The following is a 19,486-nucleotide window of genomic DNA, read 5'->3' as shown; positions in this document are numbered from 1 at the left end:
GCATGATCCCAACAGACACTGCTATTAAAAAGACGTCAATATCTTGCTCCTGGGGGACATGCACCCAGAGTTGAATCTGTGTGGCCAACACACCCTGCAGTAACTGTAGTATTCTTTGAGATAAGTAACCATATTTTCTTACCAGCCAAGCAAATTAAGGCTAAATGGCAGTTTTCAGTTCAAGTTGATAGTTGGAAACCGGACAGCCAACCACCTTGTTGAAAGGAATGCTCAGGCCTCATTCCCTTGTGGGTTTTGTCTAACAGTAAGTTGCCGTATGATGTTACACCTGAGCAAGCCCTGGCTCATGAAGAGGTGAGGACACGCCTAGATGCATCCATCAAAAACATGCGGACAGTGACAGACAAGTTCCTGTCAGCCATCGTCAGCTCAGTGGATAAAATCCCGTGAGTACAATGAGCTGCACCGTTGCTTTCTGAAAACTATTGTTGATTTCATGCTCACAGAGTCTTCCTTGCGCTCTTGTTTCTTTCACAGTTATGGCATGCGCTTCATTGCCAAGGTTCTGAAAGATTCACTACATGAGAAATTTCCTGATGCTGGTGAGGATGAGTTGCTGAAGGTAAGGACTTCAATACCTTTGCTCTCCTCTTGGCAAAGAGTAGTGTGTATGATTGCAAATCAGACCCAGAGCCAACCTGGCTATTGCAGAGACAGATCTATGTTTCATCCTGCTCCCTGGAATATGTACATGATATTTTACATTTTAGTGCTTTCTTATTAAGGACATAAACCAACTGACTTTTGTGTTGTGTGTGAATGTTATTGTGTATGGTACAGGGCTTAGAAGGAGGGATCCTGTCACTTCTGCCTTGTTTTTAATTTCCTTTGGGCATTTGATCCTTCAAGTTTCTTTAACTTGCTGTACAGTTTCTGCCAGTAAGTGAATCTTTGTTTTTGCTGAAGCAATCACAGCAAGATCTTTCTTTCTTAAAGAGACAATATCAGGTTAAAAATGTACATTAAAATTCCAATATCCTTACCTGTGTTACTAATAGCACCCCACAGTATTTCAACAGCAGGATATACTACATCACTTTTCACCATTTCTACTGTATATTTGCACCTTTCTGCTGTCACTGTCTAATTAGTATCACTTTCTGGTTTTCATTCAATATTGAAATGTGGCAGTGCTTGACTTACAGACACATTTAAAATTCCAAAACTCTTTCGCTGAAATTAAAAAATAATAATAACGAAAATATTTTTATTTTCATGAACCCCTTTTTAATTAACAAACCCGAAGTTTAGAGCAGGGATCGGCAACCTTTGGCACGCAGCCCATCAGGGAAATCCGCTGGCGGGCTGGGACGGTTTGTTTACCTGCAGCATCCACAGGTTCGGCCGATCGCAGCTCCCACTGGACGCGGTTTGCCGTTCCAGCCCAATGGGGGCTGTGGGAAGTGTCGGCCAGCACATCCCTTGGCCCGCGCCGCTTCCCGCAGGCCCCATTGGGCTGGAACGGAGAACTGCGGCCACTGGGAGCTGCGATCGGCCAAACCTGTGGATGCTGCAGGTAAACAAACTGTCCCGGCCTGTCAGCGGATTTCCCTGACAAGCCGCGTGCCAAAGGTTGCCAATCCCTGGTTTAGAGCATAGCACACCTGATAGTGTCTCTTTAAACTGCTCTGCTCCTACTTTATTAAAAAAAAAAAAAATCTGAATGCTGTTTTCTTCTCTCTTCTAGTTCTGTGCTTTCCCACACTGAAGCATCGATTCTAGACTTTCTGTGCAGGTGAATTAACCTTTTTTTCCAACTGTAAATTTAGAGAGAAAGCTGCAACTTTCCCTAAGCTTTCCTAAACCTGCTCTCTGTAGAAATATAGTTGTAAAGATGGCAAAGTCAGAGCTACAGACAGTGGTAGACTTAATGCTCACATATGATTAATAGATGTTTAAGAACAGAAGTGGCCCCATATAACAGAGTTCTCCATTTTTTTCTTAGTTTGGTCATGTATTAATAAAGAGGGTGTCTATCAGACACATTTCCCATTCCCAGTTTTGCAGCCCTCACTATCTTTAATGATTACACAGCAGCCTGGTGTAACTACAGCAGTTGCTTACATGGAAAAATAATGCCAAGGAAGTACTTTATTTTTAAAAGTTCCACTGGTGTGTCTGACCCCTGAAAGTGGTTCTATTGTAGAAGTTTTAAGCTGGTTACTCCCTGATTTCAGCTGTTTGTTCAGGCGTCTAGGCTCTTCCATACATCGAAGCACTTGGAAATCAGGAGATGATGATGTATCACAACACTCCACCACAACCAGAAAAGTTCCATGGCTCACCAGAAAGCCACAGAACACACTGAGAATACAGCTCGAGGATAGCTAGTGTGGTCTTAACTCCCTTTCCCTGGAATATCTTTGGCTAAATGTCACATGAAGATAGAAGGAAGCCTATGAGTACATGGACAACATATTTATTAACTGTTGTCTTCATTTTCTGAGGGTTTTAGCTGTTTACATTTAACCTGGTATTGTGTAGTAAAAATCTAATTCACCAAAAGTCCTTCTAGTATCTTCTTTTCTCACTTTTCTGGCATCTGAGTTGAAATGGTTTCTCAGTTTTGCTTAATTCATGGTTATCTTGAGATCTCTATGGAAAATTTCAGTTGATTTCTTCAGGAATTATTCTGAAGGGGGTGTATGAAAATTAGTATATGTTTTTCACCAGTATTACTACTCGTCAAATCTGTCCACTGACTTCCTGTCTCCACCACATTAAATGCAAACTTTGGTCCTTGCCTTCAAGGTTCTCCTCAATTTTACTCCCCCTACTTGTCCCATCTCACCATTCTTTTGTTCTGCCAATGATGGCAGACACTTTTTTTGCTCACTTTTCTTACAAGCACCTTCATGCCTTCTTCCATGCTGCCCTTTATGCATGGAACACCTTCCCCAAATCAGTTTGCACAATCACTACTCTATCTTCCTTCAGATCCTTTAAGTATCACCTCTATTCTCGTACCCATGTTAACTGCCCAATAACTATGTAAAGGGACAAGGTGGGTGAAGTAATATCTTTTATTGAACCAACTTCTGTTAGTAAGGGAGGCAAGGTTTGGAACAGAAAGTTGGTCCAATAAAAGATATTACCTCACCTATCCTGTCTCTCTAATATCCTGGGACATGGCTACAACAACACTGCATCAATAATCACTATGTAAGCAGCCTGTTAGTAACTCATTAATAGCACTTATTCATATATCTTATTTATAATTTTTTTAAAAAATTATAGCCTACAAATTGTACATTTAGTTAAGAATATCTACAACCTTGCCTTCCTTTTGCTAGTACCATTGTCTTCTCCTTCCCGCTTCCATCACGATTAACACCCTAGTGCATCTTGTTCCTATATAATCTGTAAATTCTTTGGGGGCAGGGGCTATCTGCTAGAGTATGTATGTATAGCACCCAATATAGTAAGGCTCCAATCCTGAACTGGAGTCTGTGTCTGATGCAAATAATAATTTGTCAAAGCAGAGTATATAGAGCCCAGTCATAGCCTGTGTCACTGCCTCTTGACATGCTTCTCTGCTCAACTTTTCCCAGATCATTGGCAACTTACTCTATTATCGCTACATGAACCCAGCTATTGTTGCTCCAGATGCATTTGACATCATTGACCTTTCAGCTGGAGGTCAGCTGACTACAGACCAGCGCAGAAACCTTGGTTCCATTGCAAAGATGTTACAGCATGCTGCATCCAATAAGATGTTCATGGGAGACAATGCTCACCTAAGCATCATTAATGAATATCTCTCTCAGTCCTATCAGAAATTCAGGTAGGAGATCCCAGCTAATAGGATGGGAAGTATGGAGAAGGGCTATATTGCAAAGAAATAAAGGTAATATTTGGGCTACCTGCTGAATTTGAACTGGTTCAGTCTCTTAAATGTGCAGTCTGTTGAAAGTGTCAGTGATTGCATTTGAAGGTCTGGATCAAGGCACCCTGCAGGTGGCAAGAAATGCTGGAACGTCTTCCCTTAACTTGCCATTTCGTTTCTTTTAAAGGAGTGGGTCAGAAGATTGTGCCCTGAATCAGACTTAACTGCCGTTGCACAAAGCTTTTATTTGTGTTATAGATTATATACTATATACTTATAATTAGGTTATAAGTATGTTATTAAGGTTGAAAGATCAAGCACTCTAAAGTTAGGAGATGCCACAATTAACATTGCCCTTGTGTGTATTTATTATGATACTGTCTTGATCGTGTACAATTTTTCCATATGACCCCTTCAGACCACATTGCCTTATCATGTGAGGAAGTAATGAGCACAGAGTTGGCAGTCAGGAGGATCTGAATTGTAATCCTACCTCTACCAGTGATTCACTTTGTGGCCTTAGGGAAGTCACTTTGTTGTCCTATTTCAATTTTCCTGCCAATAAAATGGGATAATAATACTCTCCTATCTTGCAGGAGAGTTGTGAAGATAAAATCACTAATATTTGTGAAGCATTCTGATATTATGGAAATGAGCACCATTAAGCCCAGGAGGAAATTTAATAATTTTATATTCATTGCAGGGTTTGGACAGCGTAATTAAGGCATGGGGCTATACAGTAAATAATCAGTGAGGATAAAAAGAAACGTGCCCTGAATACAGGAGTGGTTTAGTGGAAAATAGCATGTGTTCGTGTAATTAAAGATTGTATCACAACACAAAAGGAAGATGAAGTAAGACTACTTAATTGTAGCATAGCATTTCCCAACTTTTGAGTGCTTGACTTTGCAACCTTATTAACATTTTTAATGTATGTAATATCCTAGGTGGATATTTTTTAAAGGAAAAGGGCTAATACAAATTCTGTTCTCTGTAACCATGAAGGCCACCCCCGTTATGCGTCATCAGCTTGGACCCCTTAACCTGAAGCATGGCACCACAGACTCCCTCTTGCTGTACAGAGATAACTTCACTAGCTGGCAACCAGAACAGTCCATTATCCTATGTGAATCAGCCATTAGAGGCAGATGCGTAATTCCTATGGGGAGATGAATGAGTAGCCCCATTTTTACAGACCACATAGCCAAGGACAAATATCTGGCAGGTTTTTTCTGAGAGACAGTGTGGCTAAATGGATGGGATTTGGGATTGGCATATTAGAGATTTGGGTTGTGTTCTCAGTTTCAGTAATCTGTCTATTTATGAGGCCTTGGTTAATAAGGGTTATGAAGAGTACAGAATTAATACCAGTCAGAAGAAGTCAGTCTAGAACTTTTGATCTCCTGGCTCCCAGTACAGTACACCTTACTGTAGACAAAAAGGTATTTTGATGGGAGGCATCAGAGGAAGAAAAGAACAGGTGATCAATTATTTTTTTGAATCCCCCTCCTCCCCCCAGAGATTCTATTCTGTGTGTGGATTACTGAAGTGAGGCACTGGGGCACTGTTTGTGCACACTACTAATGGAATCTTGAGGGGTGTTAGCACAAGCCAAATTCAACCTGTACTGTGAAATACAGATGAGCAATGGTGATTTTCAACAGTTTATAATTCTGCCAAATCTGAACACATTTACAGGTCAATAAAAGGCACCTCCCTGGCCCCAGAACTGTACCCTGTCAAATTTCAAAGTCTTGCTACACACTATGTTGGTGGTAAAGCTCTTCAAGAAAGGATTATCATTTTTTATAATGGAAAGTGCTAGACAACTGAAATATAGAGGTCACATCTGCTTCCCCTATAATAATAGTAATAATGTCTGATAGAACCAGACTGCCTCTGCTTTCTTCAGTTTCATGACCATAGAATCTCTCTCCCCCATTGGATGTGTAAACGAAGCCACTAGAGATGCAGGGTAGCACCTGTCCAGTAGATACTGGGGAAAACACATTAGCATATCTTATGTACCTTCACATCATGTACTAAAGCTGACCCACAAACACCAACATACCTTCTTCTTCAAGTGATGGTCCCTGTTGTATTCCACTGAGGGGTTTATGCATGCACACCATGCTCCTGGAGCCGGAGAATTTTAAAGTAGTGTTCGCTGGCTCATGCATGCGCCCTGGCTTGCCTCGTGGCTTCATCTGAGGTGATAAAGGGTGGACTGACAGCGTCTCCAGTTCCTTTTTACTGCCGCATGGTCCGAGTCAGAACTTTCAGTAGTGTCCTCATCTCTGACCCACCTTTAAATACATTGTTGTAAATAGTTCTTAGAATTGTAGAGTTTTATAGTACTTTATAGCTGTTTTATCATAGTCCTTGTAGTTTTAGTGATTTACGGTTTATTTGTCTACCCTCTCCCCTGCCTCCATACACGGGTGCCGTACTATACCCAGAACCCCAGGCTTGAAACTCTGTGCCTCCTGCCTGCATTTCTCGGGCAGCAACGAACACCAGTGCTCTCTCTGCTGCTTGGGAGAAGCCCACATTGCATCTGGGTGTAGCATCAGCCAGTCCTTCCCCAGCTGTACCTGAGAAAGCCCTGCTCTCTGCCTCTGGAAGCAGCTTCTTGAAGACTCCATGAGGCTTCACTTGAACTTGGGCCGGGGGACCACCCCTGTACATCGGCCTGAAACAGCGAAGAGTGCACCTCCTGCTACCGAGACCGAATCCAGCACCAGCGGTACCACCATTATGAACCCCATGCCAGAGCCTCCGCAGAAGGTAAGGAAGCATACCCATAAGCATGGGAATAAGTCTTCCTCAAAAACTAAGAAAGTGGATACTTCTTCCACTAGTTGGAGCCATGGATAGAGAGTGCACTCTAAACCACGTAGACAGAACAAAAAGTCCCACAAGCAAGGAGATCCGGCGGTCCCAGATACTGGAACACGGTACCATCAACACTGGCTTCCCATAAGATGCGGGATCTGCCCACTCCAGGGAAGTCCACAGCACCACCACTAGTTCCAAGTAAAGAGAAGGTACCCTGAACACCAGGGAGATTGGGAAAGGCGTTTGAGCTCCAGGACGTCTTTGCCTTAGCAGAACCGGGATCACTGCATTTGTTGGGACCCACTACCTCTAGGGAGACATTTTCTTCCCCTCATGATATGACACTATTGTGAGACCCCTCACGTCCTGCTTCGATGGTCTATGCACTCCCACTGGCTCGACGGTACCACTGATGAAACTAGAGTCTTCCTCTCATCCTCTGATAAGTCAGACACTGGAGAGGGATAAAATTGGAAGTTGGAATCCGCTAAGGAGTGTGTGCACCCATCTTCCCCCCCCTTTTGTACTACTAGTACAACAAACATTTTCAAATCTCTATCTGATGTAGAATCTGAATTCCGAGATTTAATGCAAATAGAGATTTGAAAATGTTTGTTGTACTAGTAGTACAAAAGGGGGGGTTGTGGAAGCAGAGAAAGAACTGACAGGAAGGGGATGCAATACATGACAGTTCGTTAGCAAGAGTCAGGCTAACTGTAACCCTGATAACGCGAGATTTGTAGAAGTGAGGATTGTGTGAGGTGGGTGAGAAAGAACTGTGTAAGAAGTCATTATGACCTGGTATAGATAAGGTGTAGAAGACCTTGTGTAGATAAGGTATAGAAAATATTGTATGTTGGCAAGAGTCAAAACAAGTGAGGAAATGAGATATCAAGATGGCCTATGTATAAACAAAATGCAACTGTTGTTCATTATTGTCTGTAACAAAAGGTATAAATGCTTGCTGTAATTGTTTACCTGTTGAGAGACCTGCTTAGCTCTCTCCCTCTGCGCAATTGTGAGAGTTAATAAAGCATCTGACTTGCTATACCTAAACAAATAGTGAGAACTCTGTTTTTCTCCGACATCAGTGTTGTGCCAACCGGACATGTACTTACAAAGGCGGTCCAGATCTTGGAAATAACCTCCTCTCCAACCACCATGGAGCCATTGGTTCCCTATGCCATGGGGACCACTTCAAGACCCTCCGGATCCAGGCTACTGGCCTTATTGGGGGTCCTTGTCCCAATCCCCCCCCCCCCCAGAAACTGGCTGATCCACAAGGGAGCCTTCACCTGCCTCCCCATTGAGGGCCCCTTCTAGCAGGCATTTGGATCCATTGCTGGAGGAGGAATCCCTCAGCACAGCTCTGATGGTGCCACCAGAACTGGAGAGATTCCCCTCCTCTTCACTGGATGAAGCAGTGGCTACAGCATCCCCTTTGGCTCCGGACAACTTTAGGCAATTTCAGAAACTATAAATCCTGCATCTTGGCAAGAGGTTAGACTAGATGACCCTTTCAGTCCCTTCTAACCCTATAGTTCTACTGTGTAGAATTGCACAGAAACTACACATTCCCCTAGAGGAAATCCAGGATACCCAGCATAAATTCCTCGATATTCTCCACTCATCACCATCACCTAGAATCACATTGTCTAGTAACAATGCCATTCTTGAACCAGCCGAAACAGTATGGCACACACCAACCACATGCAGGCCTATCCTCAGAGGGGCATAAAAAATATATTATGCTCTAGCTAAGGGGTCTGAGTTTCTCTTCTCACCCCCTTCTCCTGAACTCTCTGGTGGTCCAAGCAGCAACTGAACGAGCCAGACAACAACACCTGCGCTCCACACCATCCAACAAAGAGGGCAAGTGTTTGGGCCTTTTGGGGTATAAGGTTCTGTCCTCTGCCAGTCTCCAATTCAGGATTGCGAACTATCAGGCCAAATACGATTTCCTGAATTACAGCAGACTGAAGGAATTTGCTGACTGACTCCCACAACGAGACTGGACTCGTTTCCAGGCAATCATTACAAAAGGGAAACTGGTGGCCAGAACGTCACTCCAACTGGCGATGGATGCAGGAGATACCTCTTCCAGGGCTATGGTTATGGCTATAGTTATTTGTAGGGAATCGTGGCTCCACTCCTCCGATTTCCCTTGGGAGGTGCAAAACACTATTGAATACCTCCCCTTTGATGAATCCTATCTTTTTAATCAAAAGATGGATGCTTGCCTACATGCCCTCAAGGACTCCAGAGTCACCCTTCGCTCTCTGGGTATTTACACACCTGCTCTGAAGTGCAAGTTTCATCGCCCGCCACCCACACAATGCCACTGATCCCTCCAATTTTACCATCAGCGACCTTATAAGCCACCAAGGAAGTGACAGAAGACCCAGAGATCCCACCCTCTGGGACTCCCCTTCACACACTTCCACCTTGCAGCTGCAATCCACAACTAAAAGATATTTCTGAGTCAACCTCAAGAGCTGCCAACCGCCTTGCCTACCACATTACGACCATTCTACCTCCTTTGAGGATCATCCTACCACACTCTTTCCAAGCTTGGTGTGTGATAACAATGGACAAATAGGTGCTGAACATAATCCAACATGGCTATACAATCAAATTCATCATGCTACCTCCTCCAAAGCCCCCAATCATTCCTCATGGACCACTCTCATGACAGCATCCTCACCCAAGAGGTTCTATTCCACTTACTTCTTGATACCCAAGAAGAAAGGTAGGTGGAGACCAATTCTGGACCTCAGTCACCTCAACCACTTCATTTGCAAGCCCAAGTTTCATATGGTCACACTGGCAGCAATCATCCCATCCCGAGAAAAAGGCATGTGATTTTCAGCTCTTGATATGCAAGACCCTTATTTTCACATCGATATCCATCCGGCCCACAGGCTCCTAGTTGCACAGTCCAGACACAAACCCCAAGTTTCAACTTCCATGCTGCTCAACCTTCTTTCATCCCTCGAATATTCTTTCATCCCACCATCAACTCAGTCACAGCATGGGCTTATCTATCAGGAACAGATTCCAGACACTGTGAGAACTCATAACTCACATCATCAACAATCCTTATGTTCCGGCCAGGACTTATCTGTCCCTCCTGGGCCACATGGTTTGTGTACATAAGTCACCGCCTTTGCTCAGTTCCATCTTCATTGCCTCCAGATATGGCTCGAGACAGTTTACTTCCCCAAACATCACACCATGGACCTCATGTTGACAGTCCTCCCCAGGGTGCTCTCATCCCTCCAGTGGTGGACGGACCCATGTCATGTCTGCACAGGGTTTCCCTTCCTCTCCTCCTCCCCAGACAAGATGATCATCGATGCATCCCTTGTAGACAGGGGAGCACACATGGGCAATCACATAACACAGGGAGCATGGAGTCCTTGGGAATTCAGGAGGCACATCAACATCCTGGAACTCCGAGCTGTAAGAAAAGCATGCCAAGCCTTTCTCCCATTCATCTGTTCCCATCATGTTCTTATCATGTTGGACAATATCACCACAGTTTTCTACATCAACAAACAAGGGCACAAGATCAACTGCTCTATGTGCAGAAGTGGTCAATCTCTGGAATTGGTGCATCACCCACCATAACCTCTTGTCTGCAGCCTATCTCCCAGGGATACACAATGTGATTGTGGACTCGCTAAGCAGGCAGTTTGCAATTGACTGAGTGTGAACTCCATGACTCTGTAGTTTGTGCCATCTTCAACTGATGGAGGATACCTACCAAAGACTTCTTCACCTGCCGCATAAACAGCAAATTCAACACGAACTGCTACAGGGCAGGACTTGGTCATCACTCTCAGAGCTATACTCTCATACTCACCTGGTCAGCCCAAATCAATTACTCCTTCCCTCCTCTACCTCTACTGCCTCCAGTATTCTGTAAGATCAGATGAGACAGAGTGATCGTCATTCTGATCACACCCTGCTGGCCCTGACAGTTTTAGTTTCCCAACCTCCTATGTATGTCAACCCGTCCACCAATTCCCCTCCCAATCTTCCCTGATCTGCTGATGCAATGCAACAGTGAAATCAGACATCCCAATCCATAGGCACTCCACCTTAGAGCGTGGTATTTGGATGGGCATCTATTCTAGAATGGGCCTGTTCCTCAGCTGTGCAAGACATCCTCTCCTGCAGCAGGAAAGAATCCACTAGGCACAGTTATAGGGCCAAGTGGAAATGTTTCACTTCCTGAGCCCAACAAAAGGAACTTTCCCCAGAATGGGTGGGGATTTCCCTCCTCCTTGACTACCTCCTGTCCTTGAAGGCATCGGGTCTTGCCCTCAGTTCTTTGAAAGTCCATCTAGCAGCCATTAGCGCATTCCACCCTCCTGTGGAAGATCACTGTGTTCACACACCTGTTAACTGTTTTGGAAGGCCCTCATCAGAACCTTCCCACCCATCCAACCCATCACTCTGCAGTGGGATCTGAATATAGTTCTATCTGTACTAATGAAATCACCCTTTGAACTGTTGGCATCGTGCTCTGTGTCATGAAAGTCGCCTTCCTTATTGCTATGACTTCTGCAAGAAGGGTCAGTGAGCTTGGGGCCATGATGGTAGACCCTCCTCCCTCCCCCCCACCTTTCACAATTTTCCATAAAAATAAAGTCGTCTTGTGCCTGCATCCCAAATTCCTGCCAAAGATAATCTCCCAGTTTCACGTTGATCAATCCATTCACTTACCTGTTTTCTTCCCCAAACCACACACATTTGCTGAGGAACAACTCCCTATACAGCCGACAGATTTTGGCCTACCTGCAGAGGACAAGACTCATCAGAAAGCCCCCCAAACTGTTTGCTGCACTAGCAGAAAGACATAGGGGTCAGGCAATCGTCATCCAGAGAGTCTCCAAGTAGATTTTGTGTTGCATTACATTTTGCAATCAACTATCTGGCATGCCTGCCTTCCCCTAGTGGGGTACAGACCCTTTCCTCAAGAGTCCAGACTTCAACCACAGCCTCCCTTCAGGATGTCCTACTCCAGGACATACGTAGAGCGGCCACATGGAGTTCCATGCACACCTTTGCAATGCACGCCTTAGTACAAGACTTGGCAGCAGATGCCTCCTTCGGCTGGCAATCGTCTGCATGACTGTTCCATCTTTATCCTCACACCCTCCTCTGACTTAAGTACTGCTTGCTAATCACCTTCAGTGGAATACAGTAGGGATCATTACTCAAAGAAGAATAGGAGGTTACTTACCTTTAACTGGAGGTTCTTTGAGATGTGTGGTCCCTAATGGCATTCCACTTCCTGCCCTCCTTCCCCTCTGCTATGGATATGTCTGGTTCAGGGTGGAGAAGGAACTGGAGATACAGTCAGTGTGCTCTGCCCTTTATTGCTTCGAATGAAACCATGAGGTGAGCCAGAGCACATGCGTGGACCAAGGACACTGCTTTCAAATTCTTCAGCTCCAGACTCTTAGTGTACATGCGTAAACCCCTCAGTGGAATACAGAAATGGACCCACACATCTCCAGTTACAGGTAAGTAACCTCCTCTTATTGTACCAAAGTTCTAAAGAACAGCTCTGCTTGAGACTATCACAGGGAGCCAATGCCTTGGTTATCTCAGTGCTTGTGATTGGCAGGATTGTGTTGATTATTTTTTCTTTTTGTCTGAAGACGTTTTTTTCAGGCTGCCTGTGAGGTTCCAGAACTACAGGATAAATTTAATGTTGATGAATATTCTGACTTGGTGACTCTCACTAAACCAGTTATCTATATTTCCATTGGAGAAATCATCAATACACACACTGTAAGTATACACCAGTCACATTTCTTTCTTGCAGAATGGCCCTTGTGAACAATCTGTTACTGATTAGTTTAATGTGAGTCATTTAACAAATTCAAATGTTGACGATATTGTTAAAAAAAAAAAAAAAGCAATATCTTCTGAACTGTCAAAATGTTGAGGTCAGTAGTTTGTCTGCTTATGGCCTTTTTAATATTTTTTTCTTGTGAAGTCATCTGATACTTCTTATGTGACGATGCCAGACATTTGCCTGCTAGTATCTTCACTGAGAATCTCATGAACTGAGAGGAATTCTCTCCAAAGAATATAATTGTAAAAATGTAATTCTTAAATTGGGTGAAACAAGACATAGGAGGAACAGTTAAATGATTATTTTTATTTGTATTAATCTAGCTGCTTTTAGATCATCAAGATGCGATTGCGCCTGAGCACAATGATCCAATTCATGAGCTGCTGGATGACCTGGGGGAAGTTCCCACTATTGAGTCCCTGATAGGTGAGCTGCTCTTCTTTTACATGAGGGAGATGTGATGTTCTTCTGAGTAGCTCCAAGTGTGGTTTAAAAAAATTACTATAAAGAATAATCATGGTTTGGGAGGGAATTGGTGCCATACAAACAGCAGCAGCCTACAGTGTGCTAGGCTAGGTTACCCCATAGGGCTTTTCCATCTCTGTGTTCTATGAATCTGCGAGGCACTGTATCAAATGCTTTCCTCCAACGCCAGGGCTCTGTGTGCCTCCCCTTCCACCATACCAGGTTTCCTCATCTCTCTCTCTTCCCCCCCCCCGCCCCCCCACACACCTTCCCCTCTCACCAGGGACCTGAATTTCTAATGTGAAAAAACATTGACAGATCTTTCAGTCCTCGTTCATGCAACGTAAAGGTCTGGTCTACACTTAAAAGTATTGCTAGCATATCTATGTCAGTAATTGATATAGCTAGCTATACCAGCAAATGCTTTAGTGTAGACATATCAGCCAAAAAAGTCCTTTTGCCATTCTAGCTTATTTAATTCAGGGAACTGTTATAAGCTATACTAGCAAAAGAACTCTTTTGCCAATGCAAGCTGCATCTCTACTAACTATACCAAGAAACCCTTTTAAGTATAGATAAGGCCAAAGAAGCAACAAAGGGCACAAACTGAATTTCTTTTCTTTGGTAGGTCACATTTAAGCTTATCAGTAGAGAGGCAGGTTGAGATGCAAGATGTATCACACACACACACTGATTTGTATACCTCTGAGGCATCAAAACCTGAATTTACATGAAATCTTATTTTTTTTAGTATCCATTTTCTATCAGTTTGCTGAAGAAGGAGGAATGTTAGGAAAGCCTAAATTATGTACACCTCTACCTCGATATAACGCTGTCCTCGGGAGCCAAAAAATCTTACCGCGTTATAGGTGAAACTGCGTTATATCGAACTTGCTTTGATCCACCGGAGTGCGCAGCCCCGCCCCCCCCCGGAGCACTGCTTTACCATGTTATATCTGAATTCATGTTATATCGGGGTAGAGGTGTATGTGCAAGATGAACATGTTTTTAAAACCCATAAATGGGCTGTAACAGGTCCTTTAAAAAATGAATTAAGTGTTTTTCTGTACGGTGCTGGAAGGAAAATATTGCAGACCCAACCAGCCCATGACAGTGTTTGAATACGTTCTAACCTGTGTCACTATCATCACATCTGGCATTGGGAAGTAGGTTCTCTCATTGATAACTCACCTCTCCTTTTTCTACCCCAGGGGAAGGGTCTGGTAACATTAATGACCCCAACAAGGAGATGCTAGCAAAGACTGAAGTTTCTCTTACACTGACTAATAAATTTGATGTTCCTGGCGATGAGAATGCTGAAATGGATGCAAGGACAATCCTGCTGAAGTGAGTGATGGGTAATGGCCTATAGCAGTTGTCGCTTAAATAAGGGGTAGGATATTAATTTATGGGTTGGACTATGAGGGAAGAAAAAGGCAACAGTGATGTAAGGAAATGAAAGAATAAATGAATCCAAGCCTGTTAAAGTGCACACAGCTTGTATCCAGGACCCCTAGATTTTGTGGCCAGTGAATTTGTTCCAGGAAAACCCATTGCCAAAGCATAATACTGGGGAATGTAAGGTTTGTCATTTTAAAAAAGTGTCTCCAGTTTTCATGATTGTGAAGAAAACCTTCCAAACACAAGCTGAGTATAACTGATATAGTGAAGTCTGTACAAAGTCTGAAACAAGAGCTCTGAAGTGTGTGAATGACCTTTATTGATCTTGAATACATTTTAACTCTGAAACCACTGACGTCAATTTTAACTGGACAGGCACACCACCAGTTTTCCGCCACCTAGGGCCTGCCTGAAATGTCGCCCCCCCAAAGAGGCAGCAGAAGGTCCCGCCACGGAAATACCGCCGTGGTCGCCGCCCCCCAAATCGCAGCACCCTAGGCGACTGCCTAGGTCACTTAATGGGTTGCGCCGGCCCTGACTGTGGACATAGTTAACTAATTCACAGCAGATCATTTTAGCAGAAACACCCCCCTAGATCTCTTCTCCAGTGCAGTTCTGTGTTATCAATACAAAATTTGTGACACATTGAAAATTTTGGGGAGGGGAAATGTGCAATATATGTAATAGTTAACTCGCAGGTTAAATTCAACACAAGAAATACTGTACTGTTGCATTCATTATTTTCATACTGAATTCAGTAAAAACCTTAAGGCAGATTCTCTGCTGTGCCTCTCAGGAGGTGCAGGCTGCAGGAGCAGGGAACACAAGTGGTAATTTACAGGGTTTTCCCCACAGCTGCCAGTCACCTGCTCTAGCAGTATTGTAAACCCCAAAAGTTAAAATATCATGAGTCAGATCACAAAACATGAGATTGGCCTCAAAATTATGAGGTTCTTCTAAACAAAAATCACATTTTTAATCTCTTCTGATTTTGAATTTCCCTTTTCCCCCTTAGTATGTGTGATTGTGAGGAGATTGGGGCTAGCTCATTGTCACACATGCACAATTGATTGATTTGATTCTAGCTCAGTTTGCTTCTCTAAAATCCATACCTGCCAACATCTTGTGATTAAAAAAGTACATTACACAAACTTGTATTAAAGGGCTACCTGATGGTGCAGAGGTTTTCCACGTTCTCTCAAAATTCTAGTTAGTTAATTTTGTTCCCCCATCTATACATCTGTTAATTATGTTGTCATCGTCCTCCGCACATCAACTCTGCACCCTCACTCCCAAATCAATTTTGTGTCCCCTTTGACTTCACATCTGCCCCATAGTTACCTCAGTCTGCTCATCCAACCATATCTTTCCCTTCCCTTTGCCACCTCCTTCAGTAAAACCTCTGATCCTTTTGCAGCACAGGTGGCTCTTCACTCACAACCCCTCCCAAACTGAGGGGGCATCTCCAGCAAGGATCCTCTTCTCTCCTTTCTAGGCCTGGTGTTGTAGGGATAGAGAAGAGGAGGGAGGAACAGAGAGAAGCCAGTCCATTTGTAAAAGGGTGAGGGAGGGAGCAGAGCCACCCTGAAGCCAGAGAACTTTGCTTAGCAGTACCCCATGGGGCAACACTCTCACCCTCAGGCCACTTGTAGCTCCTCCCATGGCTATTTAAGGGCAGCGCCGCCATGACCCCCCTCAGTTCCTTCTCACTGCCTGCAGTTGGAAGCGGAGCATTCTGTTGTATTTTACCTCACACTCTTTTTGCTGTCCATGAGTTTTCTCCCCTTTTCTGGTATGTAGTTAGTTATTGCTGGTAGTACCCTTCTGATAGATTAGTTAGGAGTTGAATAGTAAGATATGCCTGGTGTGATGCCTTTGCCAGCTTTTAAGCACTGTCCTTCCTATCCCCATACTAGGTGCTTGTGCCTGGGAGAGGGGTATATTAAGACAAAGTATTCTATTTGTAAATCCTTTAAAAAGAGAATGTGCGTGGCTAGAGACTTATGCCTCAAGCAGCACCTTTATAGAGCAACCAATGAAAATGTATCAATGCTGGGATACTCCTCAGATCGCCTGGCCCTTAAAAAGGTTTTGGTGCCGCCACAAGCCGCTGGTGCACAGCCAGACTCTGACTTTCCTCCAAAAAGAAGAAGCGATCATTCTAGTTCATCTCCTTCACCAAGAGAGAGGTCTCAGAAGACTGACTGTAGTCACTCCAATTTTGCTCTCAAGTTGGTCTCAGTCCAGACTATTTAACTGATGTCTTCCATCTGAACTGGGGATTGGCACTGATGTATGATCTTCAAGTAGATGCTGCCATGTATTCCACTTAGGTATGTGCAAGCCCAGCTCATCAGAGCCAGAGAATTTTGTCTAGCCGTACCTGTAGGAGGTGGTGCTCATGGCCATAACCACTCCCCATGCTGTCTGAGACATTGTCACCCTGACCCCTCTTGAGTTTCTTTTTACTGCCTGTGGCTGAAGTCAGAGCTGCGTGGTTCTTAACCTCACAATGCCTCATCCTTTAGCTAGTGTTCTAGTTGTATATAATTTGTTAGTACCCTTAGCATTAGTGTTAGTTAGTTAGTCTAGTTAAGTGTTTTCCCAGAGTTCAAATGTTGTCTGTCGTGTGGGTGAGCGATCCCAAATGACTCTCACACAAGGAGCTTGCTCTGCGTAGGTAAGGCTCACTTCAAAGAGCGGTGTCCATATGTATATCATTCACAAAACAGATTCTAGTGGCTAGAGCCCTTTGCCTGAAGCAGCACCTTCTTGAGCAGGCCATGAGGTCTGTTTCAGCACTGAGGCTTGTGTTGGATTGGAGGTCGACCTCTATCAGTGGGACTGGCTTGCATTCTGGGACTGGTGCCTCTACAAAGAAGTGAAGAAGCTGCTCTCCATCAAGTGTGCCAAGGAAAAAGTCTCATAAGACCAATTGAGACATCTCCAGGTTTCATAGAGACTCTTTTCCTCATCCAGGAAGAAGTGTATGGCTACTGTTGGCACACGGGATGGAGCAGGTCCTTCTGACCACTCCCCAGTACCGTGTAGGGGTGCAAGTGGCCCATACCATCAACTCCGATTCTGGCCCCGTGTCATCCATTGAGTCTGGTGCCGAAGAGGACAATGCTAGCACCACTGTTTCCACACTGGCGGCATATCAGGCAGCGGTGGACCTCCTCTGCCTTTCTGTCCTGAGCTCTCCCTTGGTTCAGGACTTCACCAGGGCTATGGCATCCATGGCCTTGCTGTCTGGATGGGCTGCTGAAGCTTTGGGTCCATCGGCATCACATCCCAGTGCTCCCTTGCCACAGAATAGAAGTGAGGCTGGTGCCAGCTCGGCACAAGAAACCGCCTCGGCACCAGGAAATTCCCCAGGACTGCTGCACTTCGCACTGCCGTTGTTACCATGGCTGCACTCTCTGCCCTCCACCTTGGCACTGTCAGTTGCTGTGGTACCACCGCTGAGTTTGGTACCAACACCAGTGACAACTGAGGCGTACTCTGGTTCGTTGTGGTGAACTGCCATTGTAAGTACACAGTCCTTCTCTTCAGTCTGTCTCCTTCCCCACCCCATCCCAGGGTTTTACCAACTATATGACAAGTATCAGAGGGGTAGCCGTGTTAGTCTGAATCTGTAAAAAGCAACAGAGGGTCCTGTGGCACCTTTGAGACTAACAGAAGTATTGGGAGCATAAGCTTTCATGGGTAAGAACCTCACTTCTTCAGATGTCTTGCATCTGAAGAAGTGAGGTTCTTACCCACGAAAGCTTATGCTCCCAATACTTCTGTTAGTGTCAAAGGTGCCACAGGACCCTCTGTTGCTTTTTTTTACAACTATATGACAGTGTACCTCAGGAAGAAAGGAATCTGTCTCCCCATATCTGCACAACTAGCTACTAAGGTCAGAAAAGTCAGGTCCAGAGAAGAAGTTCTTATCACATACACATTACACTGCTCACTCGGCCATCCTACACAACATTGGTTATCAACATTGGTACTCCTCAGGAAATCGAGTTCACTGGGACCCTAATAGACTCAGACTCAGAGAGAGTGTTTTTCCTGATCTACTATTTTCAGATGATTCACCTCCTTTGTCTCTGCAGTCTCAACATTCCACAAAAGTTCGGATGTGCCTGAGGGTCTTGGGTCACATCTCTGAATGCATGCAGGTTCAATTTGCCAGTTTGCATCTTTGCCCTCTTCAAAAGTGGCTCAAGACACGTGACCATCTAATCCTTCACCGCTTAGAAAGGTTGATCGTGGCCTCCTTGCACTAGTGGACAGTTCAGGGGAATGTATGTCAGGGCATTCCCTTCATCTGGCCCTACCAACCAGGACTATTTTCACCGATGCCTCCCTGATGGGTTGGGGAGCACATTTGGGATTGCTGAAAGTTCAGGGTCTGTGGTCAGAGCAGGAAGCTCCATTGCATAACAAGGTGCTGGAGCTTCACACCATCTACAATGCCTGTCACACTTTTCTAGACCTCATCAGGGGCTTAGCGGGTCACATACTTACCAACAATACCACCATGATGTATTATGTGAACAGGCAAGGAGGAGCACAATCCAGGGTGCTCTGTCAAAAGGCAATTATGCTATGGCAGTTGTGCATTGACGAGATCATCATTCCAATAGCCAGTCACTTGCCTGGAGTCCAGAATCATCTCATGGACCATCTCAGCAATAATTTTTCTCTGAGTCATGAGTGGTCTCTGAAGCCCAGTGTTCTGCGAGTCATTTTCGCGACTTGGACCATCCCAATGATTGACCTGTTCACTACAAGGGACAATAGGAAATGCCATCTGTTCTGCAGGCTCCCTGACCGACACCTTCCACCTCAGCTGCCACTCAGCTTCCCTATACGCTTTTCCCCCTTTCCTATACACTTTTTCTCCGATCCCAGTCATTCTGCAGGTTATCCTCAAGCTAAAAGCAGATTGGGCCAACCTCATCCTCATTGTGTTGGCATGGCCAATGCAGTGTTTGTTTACCAACCTTCTCGTGTTTTCAGTTCAGCATCCTATATCCCTTCCTCTTGATCCCAACCTGCTCACACAG

At 44.6% G+C, this 19,486-nt stretch overlaps 1 protein-coding gene across 1 annotated transcript in view; it reads left to right on the top strand.

Moving 5' to 3' along the window:
- Positions 1-19,486, top strand: part of IQGAP1 (IQ motif containing GTPase activating protein 1) — a 176,129-nt gene that overhangs the window by 128,225 nt on the left and 28,418 nt on the right. The window contains exons 27-32 of the mRNA XM_054041339.1: positions 267-407; positions 499-583; positions 3,573-3,805; positions 12,358-12,490; positions 12,881-12,983; positions 14,234-14,369. Coding sequence (XP_053897314.1) covers positions 267-407; positions 499-583; positions 3,573-3,805; positions 12,358-12,490; positions 12,881-12,983; positions 14,234-14,369 — 831 coding nt within the window. The remainder of the gene's footprint in view (positions 1-266; positions 408-498; positions 584-3,572; positions 3,806-12,357; positions 12,491-12,880; positions 12,984-14,233; positions 14,370-19,486) is intronic.

The sequence above is a fragment of the Malaclemys terrapin genome, chromosome 10, assembly GCF_027887155.1.
Source record: "Malaclemys terrapin pileata isolate rMalTer1 chromosome 10, rMalTer1.hap1, whole genome shotgun sequence".
Classification (NCBI taxonomy): domain Eukaryota; kingdom Metazoa; phylum Chordata; order Testudines; family Emydidae; genus Malaclemys; species Malaclemys terrapin.
This window is presented reverse-complemented; position numbering and strand designations above follow the sequence as displayed.